This window comes from Corythoichthys intestinalis, chromosome 21 (genome assembly GCF_030265065.1).
Source record: "Corythoichthys intestinalis isolate RoL2023-P3 chromosome 21, ASM3026506v1, whole genome shotgun sequence".
Taxonomy (NCBI): domain Eukaryota; kingdom Metazoa; phylum Chordata; class Actinopteri; order Syngnathiformes; family Syngnathidae; genus Corythoichthys; species Corythoichthys intestinalis.
Window position 1 is genome coordinate 35,674,474 of NC_080415.1, and position 22,193 is coordinate 35,696,666.

The 22,193-nt window shown below is 39.3% G+C and overlaps 1 protein-coding gene across 1 annotated transcript in view; it reads right to left on the reverse strand.

Moving 5' to 3' along the window:
* The window catches only part of dnah9 (dynein, axonemal, heavy chain 9), a 38,360-nt gene extending 18,165 nt beyond the window's left edge, over positions 1 to 20,195 (reverse strand). The window contains exons 1-12 of the mRNA XM_057825529.1: positions 20,055 to 20,195; positions 19,917 to 19,972; positions 13,064 to 13,260; positions 12,835 to 12,984; positions 10,411 to 10,541; positions 10,002 to 10,213; positions 7,971 to 8,204; positions 7,698 to 7,865; positions 7,249 to 7,365; positions 7,037 to 7,184; positions 4,356 to 4,470; positions 3,962 to 4,030 (exon numbers count right to left, since the gene is read on the reverse strand). Coding sequence (XP_057681512.1) covers positions 3,962 to 4,030; positions 4,356 to 4,470; positions 7,037 to 7,184; positions 7,249 to 7,365; positions 7,698 to 7,865; positions 7,971 to 8,204; positions 10,002 to 10,213; positions 10,411 to 10,541; positions 12,835 to 12,984; positions 13,064 to 13,161 — 1,442 coding nt within the window. The 5' untranslated portion in view covers positions 13,162 to 13,260; positions 19,917 to 19,972; positions 20,055 to 20,195. The remainder of the gene's footprint in view (positions 1 to 3,961; positions 4,031 to 4,355; positions 4,471 to 7,036; positions 7,185 to 7,248; positions 7,366 to 7,697; positions 7,866 to 7,970; positions 8,205 to 10,001; positions 10,214 to 10,410; positions 10,542 to 12,834; positions 12,985 to 13,063; positions 13,261 to 19,916; positions 19,973 to 20,054) is intronic.
* Between the last annotated feature and the right edge of the window lie 1,998 nt (positions 20,196 to 22,193).

Genomic DNA, 22,193 nt, shown 5'->3' on the forward strand with positions numbered 1-22,193 from the left:
CAGTTGGTATGAGGTTATTTTCCTGGACTACTGTATTGGGTTTACTCCAAACATCTGCTCTGTTCTGGCGTCCAAATAATTCAATTTTAGATTCATGTGTCTAAAGAACATAATTCCAGAAGTCCTGGTCTTTGTCTTAAATTCACTCTGGCAAACTTCAGTCTGGCCTTCATGTTCTTCTTTGAGAGCAAAGGTTTTGTCCTTGCACCATGAAAGTTAAACTTGGGAAGTCTCTTTCTGATTGTAGAGGCATGCACAACAGTAGCAACAGCCTGCTGTAGGTCCCGTGATGAGACTTCTTTTAGCATCTTGCAGGGTGAACTTGCTGGGACGGCCAGACTCGGGAATGTTGGCAGTTGTTTTGAATGTTGCATCTTTTACGGACTGTAACTCCGCCTGCTAATTCCCATTAGCGGTCCTGGGGTTCCTGTCTATCCGTCCTGGGAGTGGATCTCTCCTGACTGTGGTACTCCCCAAGGTTTCTCATTTTTCTCCCGAGGATTGGAGTTTTTGGAGTTTTTCCTTGCCGACATGGAGGGTCTAAGGATGGGGGATACCCAGGTCTTGAATTTATTTATTCATCTTTGTTGCTTCATTTGCTGTTTCTGATTGTGTATCATATTGCCTCTGCAAAGCCCTTTGAGACAATCTTGTTGTGATCCAGGTCTATACAAATAAAATTGAATTGAATTGAATGTCCTCCACTTGTAGACTATTTTCCGGATCGTGGAATGACTGATTTTATATTCTTTTGAGGTCTTTTCAAATCCCTTACCAGACTCATAAGCGTCTACAATCTTCTTTCTGAGGGCCTCAGACAACTCTTTTGATCCGACCATTGTGTTTTCTCTCACTTCAACGGTCAGAGCCACACACTCTGGGCAGCGCTGCCGGGCTTCCGCAGTGTCGCTCTTTGGCAACATAAACATGTCATTGGTTGTGCCCTTCTAGTTTGAACCTGAGCGGAAAAGTGATGAGCAGTGTCAATATTTCACAAAACGAGCAGCAAAAGCAATTAAACGAAGGTATCCAGCGGGATTCCGTGTGACAAACTAGCGTGTACACTACAGGACTATACTTCCGCGTGATGTTGAAGTCATGATTTTACTTATAAAGATCTATTCGATCTAATAGCTAAAATCAATAACAAATCCTTAGACGAAAACCAACAAATCTGTTACGGTCCGCGAATGCAGAAGCAAGCAGACAACAATGAGAGAGATTGCGTAGAAGGTTTTAGGAAAACCGCGGTGAGAGTCAGATGAATAGAAAAATCAAAGCAAAGATGGAACAAAGGGGTCAAGAATACAAACTGTCAAACGGCGGCAAGCCGCCTAGGATTGGTTTAAAGACACTGTTGATGAGCTGAATTTGGATGCAGGTACGACGTTGGGAACTCATCCCACAGCTCTGTAACAAAACAATCAGACCAGCAGCAGAATGTGACAAAATCATGCCAGTCGTCATACTAGCTTTGCTTGCTAGCTAGCAGTTATTCTCCCAGTCCAGCTCAACTGTGTCATCGCCCCCAGCGTGCATTGCGCACGTAAAACATGGCGCCCTACGAATGTCAAAACATGCAATAAATATTGTAGCTGATTAAACCAATGGCAATAATATGTGTGTTTCTAATAACATATTTTAGTTACAGAGAACAATTGTGGCTTATTAGAGCCTACAAGTCTTTAAGTCCAAGGTTCCCTTGAAACCCTTACATATTATAATCAAAGGAGACAAGCATGTTCTGATACTATGTGTCAGATTTTGGGAATGTAGCAATTACTGGACAGTCAAATTGCTGACTCAAAGTCACTTCTTAGCAAATCCATAATGAATGTTAGTGTAATGGTTAAAACTTCAGACAAAACAAGCTCTAAATGACCGTTGTAAAGGTGAACTGTATGCAAGTAAGGGCAATAAAGGAACAGAGGACCTTTCTTTTCGTTATTGTCGTTTCACAATTCAAAGCAACAATGATCCCCCTCAATGAGATGATTTATCTTACAGGTTTTGATGTTAAATGTGGTCTAAAAGGCGATTTCTCACTTGGCATCAGTGAGTGGCGACAGGGCATGGGAGATTATGAGACTCCTGTGAGATCATCTCCAGAACAGTGCTACAGTAATGAGGACATCAATCATGCCTGGAGCTGCATGTCTGCATTGCATTCCATGTGGGCTGCTTCATAAACTAACTAAGTCACACGTATTTAGCAGATGGGGCTGTTATACCATCGGTGCTAAAAACCGGGAGTCAGCACAGCCCTGACTACACCGAGGGCCACCAAAACCAAGACTCATTAGCAACATGAAGCAATATGTGTACTGTATATGTTTGTACACAGATCTAGCACGGGTATATGAGTTATTCAATTGATATACAAGCTTTTCATCATTAACCCTTTACACTCTGTGCCGTACAATCGGGGACACCGGTGTCCACTTGATTTCTCGGGGCAATAACCTCTGTAGTAATCGTCATAGCGACGTCCTTTTTTGACCAGCATTAAGATGAAGAGTAGCAAGTGACAAGCCCACGTCTGCAACTCTCGCAATCCATTCTCCCGGACAGTCCAGAACAAATGGTGGGACGCCCTGTCCCAACACAAGAAACACTGGAGAACGCCCGATATTCAATGAATAACATGACTGATAAGACTCCAAGAGCCCGTTTGACGCTGAGGCGGCAAAATCCACAACCCTCGTTGCCCTGACAACAGTAACTCCCAAATCCTCCTGTCCAATCCACAAACAGACAATTATCCTAATACACCCTTCTTCCTGCGCACGGCTCGCCCTGCGAGAGCCTTCAAAAGACTGTTTAACCAAACATTGTCATTTTTTCTCGGGAACCTTTTGTTGACGTGTGATAGGGGGGCCTTGCCTCCCTGCCTGAGTGTTTCTGTTTCGCCTTGACCTTTTGATCGCTGTGGACCTGAATAAATTGTCAACTTGTTTTCGTTGAGACCTCTTTAAACCTTCCAAAATGGAGTCAGTGCAACGGGTTAAGACTAAGGTGAATGTGCGGAGTTTGGCCTTCTGGCCGGATTGTTGGTCTCGCCGGCCCGGGTGGTTGGAGCTAGCCATTCCGGCGGTCTGGCTAGAACGTCAGATTCCTTCATTGTAAACTTCAGTTCCACACAAACGTACATAGAGATCTGATTTAGCTTATTAATTGGAGGCATGAGACCCATTTTTCGAGTGTCTCAAACTGCCGTGAGTTGCAATCTGACAGAACACCTGGAACACACCCTCCCATCGGGTTTCAGAATCGGCACCTGTCAAACTAAGTGTCTCAAACCTCCGGTGTTTTAGAACCAATGCCAAGGCAAAGGATACTTTTCAGAAAATAATGGAAAAGAAAAAAATTAAATTATATACATGTGTATTTTTCGGCTTTTCTGTTTCGGCCAAGAATTTTGCTTTTGGTACATCTCTAATTATAAGAGCAGATATTTATCAAAGTCTCAGATTTACGAGTGATTTTCTTCCTGCCCTGGCGATGTGACTCGGATTTCAATGTAAGTCGGAAATACCCTTTAAGTACCTCTAAACACCCGCTTAATTAAAAAAAAATATATATATACAAAAACATGTATTTTACATCATATTAATAAATTAAATTAATCGATCACAACGGCAAGGCAGGGGTAGAAGAGGTATAGGGAAGAAAACAACAGTTTGTACATGAAGATGATTGTGTCCTGAAAAGAGGGACGCAACCAGCGGCACTGTTACTCGACTGAAAAAAGGGGGGAAAAAAAACGGCTCGAGACAAAATGATGGCCGAAACACCAGCGTCGTAAAATGGAAATCGCATAAGTTGGATCCATAGTCAACCGGGACTACGTGAACAATACTACTATTTTTTCAAGATGACCACTTGAAGAAAGTTGAACAAAATGTAGTTATATTTTAAGTGAAGACATATCATTCAATATAGAGGGGCAAGGTGCTCCAACCTGTCAGTCAGTTGCATCAGCTCTTCATACTTCTGGATGACCCAAACTCCGTGTGCAGAATCCAGGCACCTGGGATATAGAATAGTTTTTTTCCACCACAAAATTTGTCTTTAAATGTATCATAGATAGACTGGGAAAGACAAGTTATTATCCACAATTCTAGGGTGTGTTTTAAGGAATTTTTGTCCATTAATAAACATTGGGTGGGACCAGACAGTATAGCAATTTACATTTTCGTTCATCGCGGACAGTACAGTTTTGCACTCAATTATATGTATGCTAATGACTGAACAAGATTGATTAATTGAATAATTAATTGATTGGTGTTAGGTACAGTATGTACTGTATGTAGTATGGATATTTGTTGTTTGTGTAGAAAAAAGAAGGGACCCACGGGTAAGAAAGTTGTCTGAATTTGAAGAAGGGCGTCTGAATCCGCTGCTGCAGCTCTTGCGCCCATCTCAGCCCTCCAGCTACTGCTGGCATATTCCTATTTACTGGAGCAGAACCTGAGATGAAGTAGATTTCTATTACACATACGTTTACCGGTACCACAAATTCGGTGACTGAGCACAATTATTGTGGATTGTAAATTAAGGGATGCATTATTCTTCCAAATTAAGGCCAGAGAAGAGGTTAAAAGCATGCATTTTATTTGAATGTTCTCGTAAACTCCTTTGTGGTATGCTATATGCATATTGTGTATTATGTGAGAGAAAATGATTGTTGAGGAACCACTGGACGATTCATTAAGTCACCCATTCAAGAGTTTAATTAGCCAGCTTTCGAAACCTTTTTTCACTCTTTTCTTCCACTTTTATTTATTTTATTTTTCTTCAAAAGAAAAGGACCCTAATAAAATTGTCACATTATTTTTGAACTCATAAATCCTTTCAATTTGAGAAAATAAAATAATTTATTAGCATAGATATATTTAATATTGGCTGAAGAAAAAAAACAATGTAAAAGCAGCAGTTTAAGTTATACATGTACTACACTGACAACTTAATACCGTATTTTCTGGACTATAAGTCACACTTTTTTTTCATAGTTTGACTGGGTCCGCGACTTATTCTCAAGTGTGACATATATTTCAGGCCATCGTTATCAGAAAAATCTAATGTGTTACATTAGCATGCATGCCTTTATTAAAAGCTTAATTGACTGAGTCCACTCAAATCCGCTCAAGGTGCTCACTTACACACAATAAGGCCATGTCCACACGTAGCAGGATATTTGGCAAAAAGAAGATATTTTTCTACGGTTTGACCTATCATCCACACGCGCATGCAGATTTAAACCAGGGTTCTTAGGAACGACGGAGAAGGTGAAGATTTCTGCGTTTGTGGCTCCATCATGTGGACACTGATAACTGAAGATTTACGTCACTGGCTGCGATAAATATTGTCCTCACATCACACATGAGACCAATTTTTACATTTGGAGTATATTAAATAGGCGCTTTTTTGGTTCCATTTTTTTTTTTACAAACTCTTGCTGTGCTTCTTATTGAATAATGGGTATTTTGGACAATTATATTCTTGGAACTGCTATAAAAAATATATCGCGTATTTTTCGGACTATAAGTTGCAGTTTTTTTTCATAGTTTGGCTGGGGGTGCGACTTATACTCTGGAGCGACTTATGTGTGAAATTATTAACACATTATTATATCATTTTACATGTGATTTTGATGTTTTGGAATGACACTGATGGTTTGGTAAACTTGTTAGTATGTTCTTAATGCTATAGTTTAGGGCTGTCCCAAATGACTAATTTTCTCCCGATTAGTCAGCCGACTATTTTTACGATTAGTCGACTAATCTAATAATTAAAAAAAAAAATTTTTTTTTTAAATTTTTTTTTTTTTTTTTTTTAACTAATTTAGCAATGAAAATTTTTTTGACGCTTATCAATTCACAAAAACATATTGGAACACTCAAATTATTTATTAAAGTACAAATAAACAAGTAAATAACAATAATAAATCACAAATAAACAATGAGTTCAAATGCTGATAGAATTAACTAGTGTAGCGTCCCGATTGAAAAGATGGTCTCTTAAACTGATGGTTTACAACTTTTATTCCATCCTTGATGTAAACACACTGTAAGAGCTACGGTGCACACGAATAAAGCGACACAATTAGAAATTCACGAAAACTTTTCACCTTTTTCCTTTTAAACCTTATTTATATATCAATGAATTGCCTATATGAATTGCCTTTACCTTAATTTATTACCTTATCATTGACAATCTTTCCCTTGAGTGCAATCACTGTATATACTGTATATATTTATGACCTTTTAACCTTATATAATTTTCTATACCATAAAATATACCTTTCAATTAGCATTAAGAACAATACTAATAGCACTTATAGACCCATTGTCAATGAAACATTATTATTTAGTAAGGCGACAGCACCCTCTGGTGTACAAAAAATGAAAAAAAAAAATTTACAACGCTTTCCCCGCTTGCAAACAGCATCCGACATTCTAACTTTCCACGCATATATTTTTTTAACCCTTCATTAACCGTCGACGGGATGTTGTGCTCGTCGACGGATTTACGTCATCGATGACGTCGACTATGTCGACTAGTCGGGACAGCTCTACAATAGTTATCTGAATAACTTTTAATAGTTATGTTACGTTAACATACCGGCCACGTTTCGTTGTTCATGCATCATGTAACATTATCATACTGTATACTCATTCAGCATGTTGTTCTCTATTGTATTTTTATTTGAAATTGCCTTTCAAGATGACATATCTGTTCTATGTGTTGGATTTTATGAAGTAAATTTCCCCCAAAAATGCGACTTATACTCTGGTGCGACTTTTAGATGTTTTTTTTCCTCTTTGTTGGGCATTTTATGGCTGGTGCGACTTATACTCAGGTGTGACTTATAGTCCGGAAAATACGGTATCCACCCATTCATGTTTCTCATTATAGTCACAGATTAACTGGAGCCTATCCCATCTCTCTTGCTGTAAATTCCACTTACTTTAGGACACTAACGACTTTTTGAATGTCTGTACATTCATTCATTCATTGCTATCATAAAACTTACCCAGCTCATTTGCGATGATATGTTCATGGTAAAGCAGTTTGCAGCTGTCCAGATCCTTGTCAAACATGCTTACTAAGCGAGGGTATCTGTCTAAAACATCTTGTGATACTAAAGGACGCTCCAGCAAACCCCCAAACATATCCAGCACCTGCAGACAAGGAGAAGAGACGATCACGTGAATGTGCATTTGATGTTTTGCAAAATCCCAAAACCTTGAAGGCTTGCTCCAATCCCGAAGCATCGTCCAAGGCCTGACAGAGAATGGCTCCTAGTCGCCTTTCGGTGTCATCCACGATCAATTGGAAGTCCCACACATCTTTCTCAAACTCCTGCATAGGAGAAGGCCAAACGCCACAGCACCAATCATTAGTGGGGTTATACACTGAGCCTACATACAGGAGCATATTCCTTTTCACATCTCACTAACTCAAAGCCATCCAACAAGAATTGCCAACCAGTTATTACAAGCAGAGTAAATTGCTTTCCCCTCCGTTACTAAGGAACAACTTGGTTGAGCAACAAGATGACATTTGGGCCTGAGTAGTATGCTCTGAAGTAACACGCCTCGTGTGTGCTGTGAAGTGTTCAGGGTTGAAATTGCTTGCGGAGTTCAAACATGAAATGCTGAACTAAAACCAGAGAAAGCCAAAATACCACTCACTTTGTTGTTGAGGTCTAAGCAATCATAAGGCTTGTCTGTTAAAATCTTGAAATGATCGAAAAACACTTGGTGGAGTAGCTGGAGCTGTTGGCTTAGTGCTCGACCTCGAATACCTCCAATCTCCAGTTTCTCAAGCTTCAAGAAGTCCACTGCTGTCTGAAGTATGTCCTGAACAATAGAAAAAAGTGAATCGAAATAAACAATCCTACTAGAACAATATTCTTAAGGTCAGCATTTGTTTTAAAATGATTTACAGTATATAAACATAGTCACCTCAATGGACTTGACTCTGTTGACAAAACAATCAAGTCTAAAAAAGACCAAATTGGGGGGAAAATCCCAAGGCTTCACCAAGCTCCCATTGTGTTGGTACTGGCCCAGATTGGCCCGTCTTTCCTCAAAGATGCTCCTGAAGAGCTCCAAAATCTCTAAGCATGTTTTCACCTTCAGAAGACTTTCCGAAAGCTCTCCTTTGAGAAGTTCATCCGGTGCCAAATAACCCATAGCCTGTATTCGGTAGTGGAAAAAAACAATTTAGTTTATTCATCATTAGGGTACAATGTCACATCATTTACATTACCAAGTAATATACATATTATATCCCTGAGTATAATGCACTATAATTTCAAATTAATTTCAAACTACAACCACAAAAAGTTATCATATTACTCATGGGCGTCGCCAGACCAATTTCACTCGGGCACATACCCCATTACTAAGCCACGGTGCTCCAGTAAAAATTTCACCGGTAAAAAAAAAAAAAACATAAATAAAATACTTGAGGGATTTTTTAACTTGTCCTGTTCAGCTGCTTGACACAGAGAATGGAGATCTGAGCGTCCGGTTGGTCTGAACAGTTTTAATGCATCACTCAACGTACCTCGTTTATTGGGAGAAAGCAGTGAACAAGAAGGGGTTGGGGGGAACAGAAGACAAGAAGAGAGAGAGAGAGAGAGAGACAAAAGAAGCACAAAAAACAACAACAAATACATTGAACGCCTGAACTAACTATGAATATGTTGGTGCTATATTTAGCTAATTGAATTTCCGGTTGACACCATGTGGGGGCCTGATGACCAAGGAAGGGGTGGGGGGTATAGAGTCTGAAACATAAGTGATTGCGAGGGGTGGAGTGTATACAAATCAGCCATGTGGTCTAGATCCCAGAATTTGTGTGAATCCCTTGTGAGTGTAAGTTTGTTGGCATCCTACTCTATGCTGTCTCATCGCTAATCCTGACACCAAGGTTTTCTACTTGAGTGTCTAATTGCACCTAGTCATGCATGGATCCCATCAGGCACGTGATAGTCCCACAGATGACTGGAGATGCCGTGTGGGAGCCGCCCCAGGGCCATGGCCCTTCCCAGCCAATAAAGGGGGGTGAAGGGGGGGAGCCAGCACAGCCCATCCTTCCTCCTGCAGCCCAGCAAAGGGCCGTCGTCATCCCTCTGGGATCCAGGGTCATCAGCGCCCCCATCAACCGGCCTTCGGGGATGGGATAAGGGGGACGCCCCCCCCGCAGGCCCACCCGGCCCATGAGCCACCGCCGCGGCCCGCCAACCAGCACAGCACATTGTGGGACCCCCAACAGCCCACCAAGACAAGCGCAGCAGGCGATACCTAGCCAACCAACCGGCACCCAGCCAGTGTCCCGCGCCGAAGCGCAGGGTGGATACCCAGGCAGAAAAGAGGGGAAGGCGAAAGCAGGAGAATGCTAAGAAGCCGCCGCGGGGCGGCACGAGATCGGACCCAAGACCCCACCCCCGCAGCCCAGGGAGAGAGGAGGCCACGCCCCGGGAGCTATGCCATAGAGAAAGTCTGGTACCCACCTACCACCCTGTTACAGTGGCAAATTACAACTGAGCATTATTTTTGTGCATAACGTGTCCACTGTGTAAAGTCTCCAGCGCCTTTTTAAGCTAGCATGACCTCGCTAGCTGTCAGCTCCGGTGCCCTATTGCCTCACACGAGACATTCAAATGGTTGTCTATTAATATTTTCAGGGCCGACGTATAAACACAGATATTTCTTAAAGGAGTAAAGAACCACAACAAATCTTTTCAATTGCTTTAAAAGTAGTGTTAAAAAGAAATACTGCAAGAGAAATTTAATGAGGCTTTTATCGGAAGCAACTCAAGGGAGAAATACTCTCAACTTGTCTTTAATGGACAAATGTAGCAGTCCCTTTGCACTGGCTACCCATTTTCTGACAGGTGCTTATTTCAGAAACAGCTTTTGTGGCAGAAAAAAAAAAGTGTGTCTACTGAATGCCATAAAAATGTGGGGCAGAACCCTACAACTGACCTGCTGTATAAGAAGGTTGCAGATCTTTTGCAGTAGAACAATTAGTCGTGCTGGAGTGTTGTAGTGTCCAGAGTTGGCCCACACTAGACATACTGTGTGCATCATGGGGCCGAGCAGACTTTTGATATCGGAAAAATCTTTATTCTCTATGTCCTCAAACAAGTGCTGCAGTGGCGTCAAGAAGATGCAGATATCCGTTGCCTCCTCCAAAGCTGTCAAGAGTACATTTGTCATTTCACAAGTCCTTATTTGATCTAATTACAAGTGATAAAAACTTAAAACTATGCTGCAGTACGACTTGAATCATTTTGAACGCAACTGCATTTTACAACACTTAATCCAGATCAAAGTTAACTCTCTGAATTAGAGAGCCGACTTGACTATCTCCTTCTACACAATCTGTAATTACCTGCCGAGACTTCCCGTCGAATGTTTTGAAAAGCAGGGGAATAGCTACTCTCGACAGCATCGAGCAGTGTCTCCATTTTGTTCCCTTTGTGCGATGTTAACTGTGAGTAAATGCATTCCAAATCAGCATATCTTAAAGAGAGAAAGTAGATGGAGAACACAAAAGGTCACATTTGTCTGGCTTTAACAGCTTCTGAAAGTCTTGCAAATTACGAATGCCTAGAAAGGTCTTTCATGTGAAATTATTTGAATATGTAACAATGAAAGAATTTGAATTATCCGATTCAAATGTTTATTTGGTAACTAATCAAAGGAGCAATATAGGTAAAGCTTTATGCATGCCCCTATTTTTTTCCTAAAACGTGCATGGCATTTTTTGCAGAAAGTTAGAGCAAAATGTTCAATACCAGTAGACAAGGACATAAGTTTGGTCTCAACATTGGTAGGGACGATATAACAGCTTAACCTGCATATACACTTTTTGCTAGGGATGGGAAATTAATAAGACCAAACACATTATTGAAAGGTGGTCAGAGCTACATTTCCCACGAATATGAACTAGGGAGCTATCCAAGAATGGCTCCACTTCTGGGGGACACTGGAGCACCCCGAGACATATGAAAAAGCATCTGAACCTTTTGGAATTTCTCACACAAAAAATAAATGAAAGGGATAAATAAAAGGCAATACATTTAAAAAATAAATAAATATATAAATTAAATAAATAAATAAAATAAAGAAATAATGTAAGTAATATATCATAAATACTAATTATTTATAATTTGAATAATAATTTAAATAATAACAAATAATAATTAAATAATAATGTAAATAATAAATATAAATAATAATATGAATAATAATAATAATATAAATACAATAAATAAATAAATTAAAAGGAACAAAATATTAAATGTGATGGTTCACTTATTTGTCCCCCCTCTGTCATTGTTTGCATGCTATCCATATTAAAATATGCAAAACTATAAATGTTTGGGTGGTGTTAGTTAAAGCAGACACTGTATTTTCATCTGTGTGATTTTGACAAAGATCAGATCACATTTGATGGTGATTTTATGCAGACGTGAGAAATTCCAAAAAGGTTCATACTTTTTCATATCACTATAATTATAATTAAAAAAATAAATAAAAATAAAATAAAATAAAAAAAAACGGAAATATCCAAGGACCGATCTACATCTAAGGTATATTCGACAACCTCAAGACTCGAACCAAAGTACTCTCATGAAATTCTAATGTGTGATTTCATTTCACAATTTTTGTTTTTAAATGTAATTTCATGTTCATGTCAGCGTCCCCCAGAAGTGGACCCGTTCTTGGATAGCTCAACGTTTTTTTTGCAATCCCATTTGCACATATTGCAAACAACGATCCAAATGAGGGACGGCTAGCTTGATTTTGTTGTTTCTTGTGGAGGCTGCCCTGGCCGAAGTAGTTTTGCAGGTTAGCAAGCTTACACAGTTTAATGTTATGCTAACTCTGTAGCAGGTCCGACTTTCAGTAGCAAATTTAGTGGTGTTTCTCCCCATTTCCACAACATTGACGTCTTTTTACCTTACTTACAGTGGCTGCTGCTGGCCGAAAAAAAAAACTTGTCGGGTTTGTTCTTTTCTTACAACATATGGGAAGACGATCTAAATTACATAAATAACTGAACTCATTGAATAATGCAAATAAGGATGCTTAAAACGTGGTTGGGACAATTTGAGCACCCTGAAAATTTGGTAGTGTTATGTCCCTAGTGTCCCTATGCAAACCTACGCACTTGACTGCAGTCCTAATGATTTTATTAAACAAATCACATGGCTTGCTGCTGTGTGTGTGTAACAAAAGTGTTAAATTCAATAAAAGATGCCGATTTTTGTGTCAAATATATCCATAGCAATAAGACCTAATTATCTAATAAACATGTCATAAAAAAATAATACAGATCCACACTGTTCAGATATTAGCACAATGTAATATATATTCAAATATGTAACCTACATAAGTAGTCATTAAAATTCAGTTTGGATAAAAAAAAACAATTTGAGTAATAATTAATTTTGAGTTGGTTTGTAGATACATGTTTGTTTTTTCAGTAATCCAAACACTTCTTTGTGCAAATATTCAATAAACAAAAACTAATCTTCAAGACTCATATGTTGCAATCAGTGTGTATTTATTGATGTGGAATATCAATATCACAGCTAGTTTTTTTTTTCTGAAGAAAACAAAAGCAAAAGAAACACAACTCTCCAACTGGAATCAGACATGACACACATGACTGGGCAGGTGCTATGAAAAAATAAATATTGGGTAAAATGACAACACGTTATACAATCATTTAACTGCTGTGCGCTGTGACAAAGCATTTTAACGTTGCCGGTGGAAATTTAGTATCTGTCGTAAAAGATCTGCTGACCTGTTCTTCCAGAAGAGCAGCTCTGTGTGTGGTGTTGGGTTTTTGCCTTCAAACAAAGCCTCAGCAGAGTCTTTTATCAGCATTGCCCGTATCTGATGGCTCCACTCAATCACTGTTGACTCCAAGGAGTGAATGATGCTCTTTTCTCCCCTGACCATTTTCACAGGTTTTTGAATGTAAACAGTGTAAAAAGAAATCATTAACATACAGTCAAGTTTAGTTGCGTTACCTGTAGTCAGCTTCCAAGGCAGATTGCTCCATGCTCTCAAAACCAGCACAATAGGGCAGCAACGTCTTGCCTTGGACTTTTCCGGACATTACTAACATGTTGCTCTTAATGAAGTGGATGAGGTTTATGACATCTTGGGACACCACCTGAGGCCATTCAGTGTGGTTCTTGCTGTTGGAGAGCAGTGGTGCCACAACCTATATTAGGCAAAAAGAACAAATGATTTATCGAGTCAAAAGCTTCAAAAACCACAATAGCCTTGTATGCTCTCTGTCAAGTTGAATAACTTCGCCATTTAGCGAGGAAATAACACGTCATAACAATAGAGTAAGAAAAAAAATCTACTGAGAGGTACAATAATAAGGTACTGTTTACGCAAAAATAAAAAACAAAACAAAAAAAAAACACTGGAGACAAAATGGCCGACGAAACTTTGTCATCGATGAAGTTGAAATCACGTAATTCGGGTACATCGTAACCCGGGGATTACCTGTACATGTAAAAATACAGTCACATGACCAAACATAAACTTGCAGTTAGAAGTCCTAAGCTCACGCCAGTGTGTTCAAACGCGTCGAGACAAAATGGCCGATGAGACTTCGGCGTCGTTAAGTTGAAATCACGTAAGACAGGTACGTCGTAACCCGGTGACTACCTGTAGACGCAACAATACAGTCACATAATCATACATAAGCTTGCAGTTAGAAGTCCTAAATTCACGCCGACGTGTTCAAACGGGTGGAGACAAAACGGCCGACGAGGCTTCGGCGTTGTTAATCACGTCAGTTGAGGACATTGTAACCCCGGGGACTACCTATAAACGTAACAATACTAGTACAGTCACATGACCACACATAAGCTTGCAGTTAGAAGTCCTAAATTCACGCCGGCATGTTCAAACGCGTGGAGACAAAATGGCCGACGAGACCATGGCATTGTTAAGTTGAAATCACGTTAGTCAGGTACATCGTAGCACGGGGATTACCTATAGATATAACAATACAATCATATGACCACACATAAGCTTGCAGTTAGAAGTCCTAAATTTACGCCGGCGTATTCAAACGTGTCGCGAAAAAATGGCTGACAAGACTTCGGCGTCGTTAAGGTGAAATCACATAAATCTGGTACATTGTAACCCCGGGACTACCTGCAGACGTAATAATACAGTCACATGACCACACATAAGCTTGCAGTTAGAAGTCCTAAATTCACGCCGGCGTGTTCAAACGCATGGGGACAAAATGGCCGACGAGACTTCGGTGTTGTTAAGTTGAAATCGCGTAAGTCCGGTCCATCGTAACCCGGAGATTACCTGTAGATGTAACAATACAGTCACATGACCACACATAAGCTTGCAGTTGGAAGTCCTATATTCACACCGGCGTGTTTAAACGCTGGGCATCTTTAAAGCACCGAAAAAAATAAACTATTTTGCTCGACAGTGCAGATTTCAACCTCACCGCCCAGTATTTGGCACCGAGATTTGATTGTTTTAATTTAGTGGTAGGAAATATGCTTTCTCCACTAGAGGGCATTCATGTTCTCTGAACGGGTATGGAATAGGTTATAGCACAGAACAGTATAATAATAACAGTTCGTATTGCTGACGTTGTACTGAGAAAAAAAAATACCATAGCTTAAAAAAAAAAAAAAGAAAAAAAAAATGTTACTCATTGAGTATTTTTTTTCCTGAATATGTTTTTACTTGCAGTAGAACAGATTTTTTGGATGACTACTTTTACTTTTAGTGTAGGTATACTGTTTAGAAGTTATGCTATTCTTGAGTAAAGTTTTTGACTACCCACCTCAGAGTAGTGGTGTGTTCATCACTTCATAATTCATTTTTCATTAACTGTTTTTGTGTCCGCACCGTATGTCTGTGTTTTGTGATGATTTATCCCACCCCTGGCTTACCGATTTAACAACATTCGTGGCTATCCCGTGTCACTGATTTTGAAAGTGTCAGCACTTAAGTTTGGGTTAAGCTAACATTCAGTATATACCATTTTAAGGTGCACCTGACTATAAGCCACCACCCACAAAATTTGACACGGAAACGACATTTGTTCATAGATAAGCCGCACTGGACAATAAACCGCAGCTGTCCTCACTGTGTTATGGGATATTTCCACCAAAAGATATTAACCGATAATACTTTATTTGAGAGCGGCATAATAAAACTGTCACAAAACCAAATGAATCACCATGAAGCTTTGAACCAATTGGCTACAAAGCTTCATTGCTTTAAGAAGCTTCATTTATCCGTCACTGCTCCCTTGAGGGAGACAGTCAACCTCTGCTGCCACCTGCTGTCAACACTGTTGTCATCCAATATGCCTCCTAGTATGCATTGCAGTGCTGCTGATGTAAATAATAATTAAAATTCATGTTCTTTGCTAATTATTTCTTCAGTTACCGTTCCAGTTGTTTCAGTTAATGCAAGTTATGATATTTAGTTACACTTTATTTGACAGTAGCGACATAAGACTGTCATAAGACCATCATAATTATGAAATGACACTGCCATGAGCATTAATGAGTGCTTATGACAGATGTCATTATGAGTCATACGGCAAATTATGTCACTTTTGAATGGATCTAAAAGATCTGACCTGGACATAAATGGAGTTTGTGACATAATTTGCCAGATGACACTTAATGACATCTGTCATAAACATTCATTAATGCCCATGATTGGCAGTCTTATGACACTGCTGTCAAATAACATGTTACCCATTAACCCAAATAAATCAACAAATAAGCCGCACAGGACAATAAACCGCAGGATTCAAAATGAGGGGAAAAAGTAGCAGCTGATAGTCCGAACATTACAGTATATTTAGTTAAAAATTACAATAGACGGAATTAAAAAGGACCTTTTTGGTGATAAGATCAGGTCCGATCACGTCATTTTCAAAGTATCGGAATTGGCAAAAAAAATATCGGACATGCCTTTTTTTTAATATATATTTTTTAATTAAATCGTTTTCTAATTGTATTTAACATTACAGACAAAATGTCTTACACTCATCCAGAGTCTTTAATTTTGGCTTAAAGTAGGGCTATCAAATTCATTGCATTAACGACGGCAATTAATTTTTAAAAAATTAATCACGTTAAATCATTTAACGCAATTAACGCATGCGGTGCACGACCCACTCACGCACTGTAGCGTTTAATCTATAATGACGTCGTTTTACTTATATATAGAGCTAAAAGGCAGCGTAAAATGAGTAGAGTGAATTTTGGCAGTCTTTGGAGCCTTTTTTTAATTGGCTAAGGCCTTAAAATCCCTCTCTCAACAATTAGAAATATCATGGGAAGTAATGTGGGGAAGAAAGGTAGTAGTTGATCTTTTTCTTAACACCCTATGTTATTTCCCAACGCAGAGAAGATATATCACAGAGAAGAGAAGACCATGTATTTCTTGTTTTTGTTTGTGTTTCTTTTCTTTCTTCTCTTGTATTTTTCTTCTGTCCCCCCATAATCCCTTCCTGTTCGCTGCTTTGTCATAATAAAAAGGTATTTTGAAAGATCACAATGGGAGTATGTCAGATTCTCAATGTGAAACATTAAAACTGTTCAGACTATCCGGGCACTTAGACTTCCATTCTCTGTGTCAAACAGTTGAACAGGACAGGTTTTTTTTTTAAAAAAAAAAAAAAAAAAAAAAAAGAGAAGATATATCAATTGGTGCCACTATGCACAGTCATGGTTGCACTTCCCATCATGCATTTGGGCAGAACAGTTAAATGGCTACAGTATCATTTACTGAAAGCTCAACAAATACACTAGATGGCAATAATTAGTCACAATATACAAAGTCACATTTATCCTTTAAGAATTACAAGTCTTTCTATCCGTGGATCCCTCTCACAGAAAGAATGTTAATAATGTAAATGCCATCTTGAGGATTTATTGTCATAATAAACAAATACAGTACTTATGTACTGTATGTTGAATGCATATATTCATCTGAGTTTTATTCATACTGCAAAAACAAAAATTAAAACTGCCACTGAGTTAGATAGTTCAATTACACGTTTTATCCAATGGACATATTTAACACACTTTTTGACTATTGTCTTACCTCCTCAATCAGCAAAGAAAACTGATCAAGTGTCTTGTAGGACAAGTCCCCACAGACCAAGTTATCCTCCATGTGATCGGGACTCAATGTTGTTTTGCGTCGCTTTAAAAAGTACACCGCTTTGCTTTTAGAGTGAAATGTGAAGGTAGCACTTGGTTTCAGCAGTCCTGTCGGGGTCATGCACACCACCAACGTATCCTGCTGTGATTTGTCCAGGAAGTCCAGCAAAATCTGCAAGTTCTCTTCGCATGACAGACATTTTTGCCAGCGGTCAAGTTTGACATTGAGAGTCCTTAGCACGTATTCTTTTAGAAAATCTAGTCTTTGGTCCTCAGCAGGTGACTCGTCCATGTCTTTCACTGGGTCCGAACCGCATGAGCAGGAAGGAACTAATTGTGTGTTGCAACCTCCATAGCAACCCAGTGTTTGCATTAATGAGGCCGTTGCCGGGGGGGCTGACTCGGGACCTTCCATTCTCTCTGTTTGTCCTTGCACCTTGTGACTGCTATTGTTATCTTGAAGACTTTTGTTTGAACTTTATTAGAATAGGCATGTCACATACAGTATGTGTAATTGGTTAATGTTACATGACAATTTTAAAGTTTAACTAACTAAAGTACTCCATTTTTACAATGCAGAGGACTTCAAGACTCATAGCCTCTATTCAGTGCTTTAATTTGTAAATCATAAGGTGCCGGAATGCAAAGTACAAATGACAGCGCAGGGATGACGAGACGGGCACAGGTCCCGGAACATATGCAGAAAATGGTGCTGAAAACAACATGCAAATATCTACTTGCCATGCTGTGGGACTTACAAGCCTTAATTTAATAATTAACTTTATAAATGTTACGACAACAATTTACAATTATTTAGGCTACAGTGCTGGCCAAAAGTATTGGCACCCTTGCAATTCTTTCAGATAATGCTCAATTTCTCCCAGAAAATGATCGCAATTACAAATGCTTTGGTAGTAATATCTAAATTTATTTTGCTTGCAATGAAAAAAACACAAAAGAGAATGAAAAGAAAATTAAATCATGATCATTTTACACAAAACTCCAAAAATGGGCCAGACAAAAGTATTGGCACCCTCAGCCTAATACTTGGTAGCACAATCTTTAGACAAAATAACTGCGAACAACAGCTTCCGGTATCCATCAATGAGTTTCTTACAATGTTCTGCTGGAATTTTGGACTATTCTTCTTTAGCCAACTGATCCAGCTCTCAAGTCTTCTATTTTCAAATCCCTCCACAGGTGTTCTATGAGAAAATGAAGCTATTACTACCAAAGTATTTGTAATTGCAATCATTAACTGGGAGAAATTGAGCATTATCTGACAGAATTGCAAGGGGCCAATACTTTTAGCTAGCACTGTATTATTAATATTTTCTATACACGAGAGGTGCCAGATCTGCCCAAATAAGTCCCGGAACACAGAGAGGCCAAAATCGAGAGGTGCCGGATCTGGTTCCGGCAGGATCAGGAACAAATTAACCCCTGCCTCTAATAAGCCACAATTGTTTTCTTTTACTAAAATACGTTATTAAAAACACATATATTATTGCCATTGATTTAAAAACCTATTTAGTACGTTTTGACCTACGAAGGGCGCCATGTTTTACGTGCACAATGCACGCTGGGGGTGATGACGCAGTTGGACTGGGAGAATAGGTGTGCTAGCTAGCAATCAAAACTAGCATGATGCGTCACGACTGGCATGATTTTGTCACCTTCTGCTGCTGGTCAGATTGTTTCGTTATAGAGCTGTGGGATCAGTTCCCAACGTCGTACCTGTATCCAATTCCAGCTCATCAACAGTGTCTTTAAACCGATCCTAGGCGGCTTGCCAAGATATTGGCTTGCTGCCATTTGACAGTTTGTAAACCCCTTTGTTGCTAGTTGCATCATTACCTTGTATTTTTCCCCATTTTTCTGCCTCACCGTGGTTTTCCCTCGTTTTTTTTTTTTTTTCTTTACATGGATCCCGACCTACAGTCACCAACCCTTTTTGTGTCTCCCTTTTCGCAATCGCCTGTTTTTTTTGTGTGTTCAATAAACCCTATTATGCAATCCCAATATTATTGTTGTATGCTTCTCTCTGAAGTGAACCGTGTGTTCTAATCCCATGGTCAAATCAGCCGCACTTCAAATCCCGCTGGAGACCTTCATTTAATTGCTTTTGCTGCTCGTTTTTTGAAATATTCGCAGTGCTGTCTGGCTCATCACTCTTCCGCTAGGGTTCAAATTGGATGGGCAGAATCGACGACATGTCTATGTAGCTAATGAGCGACACTGTGGAAGTACGGCAGCGCTGCCCAGTGACGTCACCGCCCAGAGTGCATTGCGTCATCAACAACAATGGTGACCTACTAGTACAAATTTTATAAAAATGAAAACATTAGGAGGGGTTTGAATATCAAATTATTATATAAGTATAACACCATTTACTATTTATAACTCATACTGATATTTATCTTTTAAAAGTTTTTCTGTCTGTGGTTCCCTTTAAATTTAAAAGTTACACTTTATTAAACTTTATTATAATACACTTCTAGTCATTTACAAAGAATTTTGTATGCGATAAATGACATTTTCACATATACAAAAATGTTAATCATGTTTTCAAAAGCGTTTTTTCATGCAACACTGTATATTATATATTTTCCAAAACAAAAATGATTATTACATTTCTTTTCCCTTCAAATGAAAACTATATTTTATAACATCTCAAACAGATCTTAACAAAATATCTCACCGAATAGTCTTAATTGACGACACCTGGTCCTCTTCCTCTCACACAAGGCTTTTGGCCTACATGAATAAGGCGCGAGCAGTTACCCATGAATGCAAGTTTAGCATTAGCAAATTAGCGAATTGTGTTTCCACATCTTACCGAGTGGTTTCCGTTTAATATTTTCACCACGCGACCGTCTGAATTCGCTTTAAGCAACAGACGCCACACAGCAGTGGTTGATGCATTCGTCAATTTGCTTTTCTTTATCTTTTTTTTGTTTCTTACTGGGGCGAACAAAACTTTTTCCCCCTCAGAAAAGGCCTACGTTCCACAAGGAAGTGCGCATGCGCGTGACGTCACAGTCGCGAGTCTCTGACTTCTTTCAAATGTCGCTCATGCCCTCTAGTGTTGTTATTGGGAATAACGCTTCAATATTTTTCTCTGGGCTACAAATGCATGAGTAAAAATCAATGGAAAGCCAATCTGGGTTTTCTGCCTACCCAACAAGGGGAATAATGATGTATCTCAAATTAGTTAGTTCATTTTTTTTAGTCAAACAGATCCTATTGTTTGAATATTTTTCATCCAGAAGTTCAGTAACTGACAGGGGGCGCCGTTTGATCCAGGTAGTAAAATGAAGTAGGTATGTGACCGGTAGGGGTCCAACATTAATAGCAGGCACAAATAATTATTTGGAGTAGAGTTTCACTCTGGATGGCTTATTCAAAGCCGCTCCCTGTTGAGTTACATTACGAATGATATTATTTCTTCTTCGAATGAATGATTCTATTGATGTAAGACATGCTGGGGACGGAATAATTTTAAATCTACAGAATAACAGTGACTTTGTTCATCATGTGGAGAAAGAAGCAACTGCTAAGTTTGTGTTTTTTAATTAGTTAATCTATTTTTAAGTCTTTCAGGGACAGTGGTAACTACAGTGGACATCTCTTCAAAAGTTATCAATAGCCTAATTCATTCACTGCCAGGCAAGGTCACAAATATGTGCTGTGGTATAGTAAAAGAGGGGAATTGATTTTGAAATCACCTATTTAGACGGTAGGGGTGGGATCGAGGGATGTCCCGATTGCATATTTTTGCACCAGAGTCCGAGTCACCTGATTTTGAGGATCTGACGATAGAGAGTCTAGTTTTAAACATGTTACTATCCCACTGTGCCACCTTCATAATGGGATTTTTAAACAAGAATGACATAGAAAAATGCTTGCCTTTATCAAATGCTTCATTGAGTGAGTCCACTCAAATCCACTCACGCTGCTGAGAACAGCCTCTCACTTAAACAATGAGTTGCCACAGCACACTACCGCTACACGTGTCAACGATGTCACAATCACATCATATCATCAACATCATGTTGTCAGCTGTGCGCTTGATGGTAGAGCTACCAAGCTTCTCTGGCAAGCTCAAAGCAGCACCCCTGTCAACCATCATTAACTTTAAATAGCTAACTCAAGGGCACTGCTGACCAAGAAAACCAGCAGGATGGAGAGTTGGAGGCTGTACAAGCATGAAGCATAAAAACATTTTTTCAATTAAAAACCCGATCCTTTTCACTTGATTCCGATCCTCTGAAAAATGGCGCAACACTAGAAGGTTTTTGGTATTTACAGTCTTTTTAAGGTCATGCCACAGCATTTCAATTGAATTAAAGTCCAAAAGAAAGATGACACTTTGTTTGCGTTGGTCAGCAGTGTTTTTTTCTATTTTTTTTGGAACTGCCCTTGACGCCATTTCCCCCCTGGTCTCGTCATTGTTGTTGAGTCACGGACACTGACCATAAACAAGGCAAGGGAGGCCTGTACAGGTTGTCCTGAGTTCCTTTGTGACCTCCTGGATGAGTCGTCACTGCGCACTTGGTCATACATAGGCGGAGTTAAACTTTTGTGGGTACGGGGCAAAACATGTCGAATGCCCAAAAACGCACTGTCAGTAATAAAATTAGTAGGTTAGGGTCTCTAAGGTACTAGTCATATGATCTGTTCGAGAAATCATCTTGCCCCATTATGAAATAATTTGTAGGATTCTTGTTCATTTCATTCATTTTTTGTTGTTTTATTGCTTAACAACTTTTATAGACAACATTTTACTGGCTAGGTCTGTATTTTAATTATTTAAATAGGAACGTCAATTACATGTAATGATATTTTTCTGCCACTAGTGGAAGGCAGTGCCCCTCCCGCCTCCCTCAATCTCCGCATACGCACGTGGTCATAGGCGGATCTACTATTCAGGCGAAGTAGGCGATCGCCTTAGGCCCCGAACCAGTTGGGGGGCCCC